We start from the raw sequence: 7,244 nt of genomic DNA on the forward strand, positions 1-7,244 counted from the left end.
ACACAGCACTGTAGTCTACATCGTGGCAAGAGTCATAGTATAGTATGTCGAAAAAGTCATAGTATAGTATGTCAACAAAGTCCTAAAAAAGTCATAGTATAGTATGTCGAAAAAGTAATAGTATGTCGAATAAAGTCAGTATTGTATGTAGAAAAAAGTCTAAAAAAGTCAAAGTAGGAACATGTCATAAAAAATTCATAGTATAGTATGTTGAAAAATCTCAAAAGTATCAGGAAATTAATTGGAATCCCCAGTTAAGTGGAAAATTACACCTTAAATATTTTTCTACACTCTTTGGTCCCGAAAATTAAGTGCTTTTGAACATTAGACCTTAGGGACTGGTGGCCATCTTGGAATTGACCTCTCAGAGGTCAAATATGACTTCCCTCCACAGCTGAAAATAAACCCTATGCTATACACTATGTTAGAAATGTCATACTATTCTCATAAAATGCACACTTTTTTTAATATGAGAGCTTATCCCCTGTACTATAAGTGTTATCTTTGACTTAAGATCATCATATTATATATTAAAATAAATGAGAGGATTTATTTTTTAGCAGATTTGACAAACATATTTCTACCTGTAATTTGGTTTCTCTCATTCCACTGTTCAGCATTAAAGGGACCTTAATTTATTTGAATTGTCAAATTGTCACAAATTTCAAACTGTATAGACATTAGAGCATGTTTAATTGTTTAATCTTCGAAACAGGTACCAGAAAGTCTATACATATGACTCCAGTTTAACGTGGCCTATTAATTTAAATAATTCAAGAATATTTAGCGTATTTTATAATTTGATGGTTTAAAGCCCTTAAAGAAGTTGATTAATTTGCACTAGGGACATGGTGAAAACGAGTACATGTACCAGAGAAAAGCTCACTAAAGTAAAAAAATATATATTTTTTTTTTTATTTAGTTTGTGTTTATATGATAAAGAAGACCTTAATCTTTAAATTAAACCATTTCTTTAAATATTAAATATAACACATTATAAAGAAAATATGATGTGATTTATCGGGACAGAAATGTTGCAGCATTACAAATATTAGCCCACTACACAATCTGGTAACTTAAAAGTATTTCTAATTAATGGCCAATGATATCAAATTACTTAATCACAATCAAAAAGGAGAAAAAAATGTACGCCATCAAAGTAAATTTCAAGATGTTGGTGGCAGTACATTTGTCTCAAATTCATGTAACTCAGTTGCAATGAAAGTTTATCCGGGGGCTCATGGGTAGATCACCTGGTGTGGGTTGTGAGCCCCATGTGCAAAGGCTCTGTCTTCACGCGTGATTTATTTTATTTTTAAGAAAAGTTTATCCAGTGTCATATTATAAACTTTTAGACAATAGAAAAAGTAGCTTTCACTGCAGAGATAAACACCCCTGTTGTCTCATAACCTAACTTCTTTTTTAGGCTGAGCACCCATGTGTTGAGGTTAAGGGCAGTTCCTATGTGTTGAGGTTAAGGGCAGTTCCTATGTGTTGAAGTTAAGGGCAGTTCCTATGTGTTGAGGTTAAGGGCAGTTCCTATGTGTTGAGGTTAAGGGCAATGAGGTTAAGGGCAGTTCCTATGTGTTGAGGTTAAAGTGACACTGTGTCCTTCTGGTCAGGGCGTCTTTTAGTAATATTAGCTGGTGTTGACCCTGAACCGACAGTTAATCAGAGTTGGCATCAATTAAACAGCCTTCGGCTCGGGTTGCTGCTCTGTGGCGCTGGCCGTTTTGTGCGCCGCTGACCCCCGTGACTCACACACACGCGCTGTCATGGCGAGCAGCCGGAGCCTAGTTAACCACCGCGCCTAACTGGACCGGTCCCCCCGCGAGGGGACACTCAATTATTGATGACCTTCATTAGAAACCAAACACGCAGGAACACAGGCTAGCCCAGACTGACACACACATACACAAACACTGTGATAGGCACAGCGATTATTCTCAGAGACACCCAAGACTATTGAAGTGCTAATGGAGTAACACCATCCATTTAATTCCATAACCACTGCACCTGTAACCCCTTTGGCCTCCAGGTGACCACCAGTATACATTTTCCATATCAGTAGCCTATCATCATTAGGTAATTAAAATCAGTGTCAAATTATGATATTACCCTGAACTAATTACATTTCATTGCAAAAATAAGTATATTTCAAGAAACCGAGTTTTGGTTTATCGTCCAATTACAAAATGGTATTCCTATAAATTATATCTGGAGGTTTACGTTGGGGCAGCCCTTTGTCTTGGCTCTTAATCTGCCATTTGTTCTATGAAAAAGCCTATACAAAGGACACATCCTTCATCAGTCATTAACAGGAATTAAGCTGCAATACATCAAATGATGGCATAGAAGGTCATACAGTCATGTGCGCACACACACACACACACAGAGAGTTAAACATATGTCAGGAGATGATATTGAGGCCGCTTCCAAATTAATTTTCATTTCCAGAGAACTACCTATTTGAGCGGTATCATTTTTCTTCAGTCGATCAGATGTGTAGCCTACATAACCCTATCCGTCCTCATATCACTAACGTCACTCATCGTGGACATATTCATACATCCGAGTAGATTCGTGTCGCGATATGTTTTTTTGCAAACGGCAGTTTTCTTTACATCGGTGATGCGTAGCATATTAGTAAAGCCACTGTTTGCAGAGCCGTCAGAAAAGTGGGCCTCACTCTGAAGAGTTTTTTAAACTTTTGTAGTGTTCACCTGGACACATACCAGCGACAGCCATTAAAAAGGAGTCTGACAGAATAGCAGGCAATGATGTAAAACCCTTTGAAATAAATTATAATTCTGTTAATGACATGGTGCTGCAACCTCAGAATGGTACTTTTTTGCCCACAGGATTACACCTAAATTAAATGTTTTTTTGAAAAACCAGTAATATACTTGTTATTTAATATGAAATGAATACACTATATTGGAACATACACATTGAGTCAAGCAGCATTTTTCTCCCATGCCAATTCTCTTCTGCAGCAGCAATGTTGCTATTTTTTTAACAAAATATGTTCAAACTCACTGTATGTGTGCATGAGTAGTATGCTGACCGATTTGTGGTTGTTGCCATGGTGAATCCCAGTATCATGCTCCATTCATGCTGCCTTTTTAATGGAGGTGGTGCACAAACTCCATTTGTCAAACCTTCCTTCAACAGGCCTTTACATTTTTCTAAGGTTATGTTGCACATGGCTACATAAGGTGCTATGATTACAATCCTTTGTGTTCCTTTTGAGTTTTTCCCCCATAGTATTCTCATTAAACATTTAGCAGTATCCAAATGTATTTCTGAAATTAGAAATTATTCTGTCAATAGTCTTAACCTGCCCAAATTGGAGATAGAGTAAAAATAAGGTGCTCCTGTCACTTCAGGCCACACAAATTCAGTTAAACTGGTTTAACAATTAATTCTGATCAAGTCATTTTAAATAAAATTTATATATAAAATTGTGCAATTGAAAACTAAAATTAAGTTTTGGATGAACTAGTTTCTCCACTAGTAGTCAATTTTAAAGAATTTCTTCCAAGTCTCTGCTGGTTGGATTATGCAAAAGAGAAAATTCCTCAGTGAATTTCAATGCACAAGGACAGAGGCTGCCAGGTTAGCCAATTGTTTCCAGCAATGATGCTAGGCTATGGTGGCACTAGCTTAAGCATTTACTGTACAGACATTAGAGTGCCATCAATCTTCAAAGTGTCATAACAGAACTGGTTCAGCAGCAGACTGAATTATTTGAATCATAGCATATTCTAGAAGTTACTGGGGATGTGTGGTAGTTCTATGGCCAGATTGTAAATGGCTGTCACGTTCTAGACCAATATTGACTGTCAAACCTTGCACCCAGTTAGGCCTTTGGCTACACGAGTATTGAATCTTAGAAGTAAACACTGAAAACCAGGGCAAACATAAAAGTTATATTCTTTATTGACAAGACTTCAGAGTCACCCTTTAGCCAACCTGAAAAACAGGAAAGGAAACATGTTAATCTCAAACTCAGAAAATATCCGTTATCTGAAGCACAGAACAGTACCTTTTGCATGAATGCTCCTGGCGCTCCCCGGCGGAGTCGACCCGGCTGCGAGTAAGAACCTCGTACTCCACTGTAGGGCTGCTGTTGTCCAGTTGCTGAACCACTCTGACTAGCACTCCCCATACTCGCCTGCCTGACGGTGCGATGTCTATAAGGGATGTTCTTGGCCTGCTGAGTGCTGGGATAGTTGTCCCTTGTGTAGAGAGCGTCCTCCCAGCTGTCCCTCCCCTGCTCAACGCTGTTGCTGGTGTAAGTATACGTGCCTGGAGGATACTGGCCATTCAGGAACATGTAGTCATAGGAAGGGTAAGGATATGGGACCAGGCCTGATGGCACAGGTCCTCCATTAAAGCCTTGTGAAGGCTGTGCAGCATAGACAAAACGAGGTGGTGGCATGGAACCTTGCGCTTCACTCTCAGATTCAGAGTTGCCTTGCTCGAATCTTTTCTGTTCCTGGAAAAGTTCCCCTGCCTGGTACTGTGGAAGAAGATAGTCAGGCTGGATCCCAAAGTTAAGGCCAAGTGGTCGAAGGGCAGGTCCACTGGCAGCAAACTGCTGAGTGCTAGGTCCTGCGGATGCTCCAGCAGAAAATGGACTGGGAGGTGCAACAGCCCAGGAAATGCCTAGGAACAGAAGTAACATTGACGTTAGCAAGTAGAATTCAAGGCAATGAAGTTAACAGCAAGGTTCCTTTGCTAAACATGGACATTCACTACCCACATCAGTTCAGACATATAGAGACCCTGACAGCTCAAGTTTAGCTAGTTCAGTTACGCCACATTAGCATTAGTAACGTTGTGTAGAGGCAGGGCCTGCAGAGAAGCCTTGAGCATATCCCGGAGGTGCATTCTGAAAACTGGACTGAGCTGGATTTGAGACCATTTTAGAGGCAGCCCCAAAAATCCACAAGAAAGAAACATCCAGTTAAAGCCAGCAGAAGCAGGGTTTGCACCAAGAGAAAGTCATCAAGAGAGACTTAAACAATTAAAGTAATTTTAAGATGTTGACAGCAATGATACTTTACCTTGCTGCATAGGGTAGCTGTCACTCAAACCAGTCAGCAAAACAAGGAGCAAAGCCCTATTGAAAAGCAGACAAAGCATAAGTACAACTACTTAACAGAACTGAGTCAAAACATCACAAACAACCTGTTGCTCACCCAGCAGTACACCAAACAGCAATCATGTTGAATGAACAGCTCAGGTACCACTGTGATCCTGTGAAAGGTTTATAAGTGCTACAGGTGACCTGCCCTGACCAATCAGAACATAGCCAGTTAACGACTCAAAGCTGCGAGCAATTGGATCATGATTAAGGTGGATCATAACTGGTTCAGTTGTCTAATTTTCTTCATGTTATGTTGCACATTTTCTGTAACCGAAAACTCATTGTTTCCTATCTCAGGGTAAATCAACTCAGAGTTCAGGGTTGTCCTCAGAATTTGTTAAGCCTCCTTCCATAAATGGGCCCTTAATTTTCTCCAAATGTTATGTTGCACATTGCTACATTAGGTGCTTTAGATTACAATCCTTACACAACACAACCTCCTTAGTTTTTGTTGTTTTGTGTCTGTGTTCTTTGTCACAGATGTTTGTTCTGGTGTTTCCCTTTTTCATTCAACATTCCTGAGCAGTATCAAATGTATTTTTTTGTATTTCTGAACGGTTAGAAATAGGTTATTTTCTGTCAAATTTAAATGTTGTCTTACCTTCAGCTATTTGGCCCAATAAGATATAGTAAGTAAGTAAAAATAAGAGAGGCGCTCTTGTCATTTTCTTAAAATATCACTGTCCAGAGACAAATGTATCTTCAAACGGTAGCTGTTTGTTGCATAGTAGATGTTAAGGTCAGGCTTTGTAGATTCACACACACATATCCACACTTCAGAGCACAAACACACACACACACACACACACACAGGCAGAGAGTTAAACATATGTCAGGAGATGATATTGAGGCCCCTTCCATTAATTATCATTTCCATTTGAGCGCTATCATTTTTCTTCACAGTCGATCAGATGTGAAGCCTACATAACCCTATCCGTCCTCATATCACTAACGTCACCCATCGTGGACATATTCTTACATCCAAGTAGATTCTTTGTGTTTTTTATATATAATATATATGTTTTTTTTTTGCAAACGGCAGTTTTCTTTACGACATCTGTGATGCGGAGCATATTAGTAAAGCCACTGTTTGCAGAGCCGTCAGAAAAGTGGGCCTCACTCTGAAAAGTTTTTTAAACTTTTGTAGTGTTCACCTGGACATATACCAGCGAGAGCCATTAAAAAGGAGTCCAACAGAATAGCAGGCAATGATGTAAAACCCTTTGAAATAAATGATTATAAATTATAATTCTGTTAATGACATGGTGCTGCAACCTCAGAATGGGATTAGTAGTAGTTTTGCCCGCAGGATTACACCTAAATGAAATTCAGTTTTTTGAAAAACAGTTTTCACCAGTAATAAACTGTGATTAAATATGAAATGAATACACTATACTGGAACATACACATTGAGTCAAGCAGCATTTTTCTCCCACGCCAATTCTCTCTCTTTTGCAGCAGCAGCCATGTTGCTTTTTTTAACAAAATATATGTTCAAACTCGCTGTATGTGCGCATGAGTAGTTCCAGAGGGGTAATATGCCGACCGATTTGTGGTTGTTGCCATGGTGAATCCCAGTATCATGGCTCCATTCATGCTGCCTTTTTATGGAGGTGGTGCACGTGTTTAACTTGGAGTCAACCCGCTCCGAGTTGATTGAACCAACTCAAATCCGCTGTTCTGGAACCAAAAACTGAGTTTCCCATCTCAGGGTAAATCAACTCAGAGTTCAGGGTTAGATTCCATTTATTAAACTTCCTTCCTTCAACGGGCCTTTACATTTTCTTCTAAGGTTATGTTGCACATTGCTACATTAGGTGCTATGGATTACAATCCTTAGTTTTTGTTTGTGTTCCTTGTTATTCTGGAGTTTCTTTTTCATGTAATCTCATTGAACATTCAGCAGTATTTTTGAACAGTTAGAAATTACTTTTCTGTCAAATATAAATGTAGTCTTAACTTGCCCAATTGGAGATAGAGTAAAAATAAGAGGCACTCCTGTCATTTTCTTAAAATAATCAGGCCACACAAATTCAGTTAAACTGGTTCAACAATGGATTAATTCTGATTACCAATGCCACACATGCAT

General features: G+C 39.0%; 1 protein-coding gene across 1 annotated transcript; it reads right to left on the bottom strand.

Annotated features, from left to right (window-relative positions):
- Positions 1-3,919: 3,919 nt before the first annotated feature.
- LOC120547205 lies at positions 3,920-5,284 on the bottom strand. Its single transcript, XM_039782683.1, has 4 exons — positions 5,208-5,284; positions 5,073-5,128; positions 4,049-4,671; positions 3,920-3,975 (listed from the first exon to the last, which is right to left on the bottom strand). Exons 1-4 carry the CDS (start codon positions 5,231-5,233, stop codon positions 3,967-3,969), a joined length of 714 nt encoding a protein of 237 aa, XP_039638617.1. The 5' UTR covers positions 5,234-5,284; the 3' UTR covers positions 3,920-3,966.
- Positions 5,285-7,244: the final 1,960 nt, after the last annotated feature.

The sequence above is a fragment of the Perca fluviatilis genome, chromosome 18 (assembly GCF_010015445.1).
Source record: "Perca fluviatilis chromosome 18, GENO_Pfluv_1.0, whole genome shotgun sequence".
NCBI classification, from domain to species: Eukaryota; Metazoa; Chordata; class Actinopteri; order Perciformes; family Percidae; genus Perca; species Perca fluviatilis.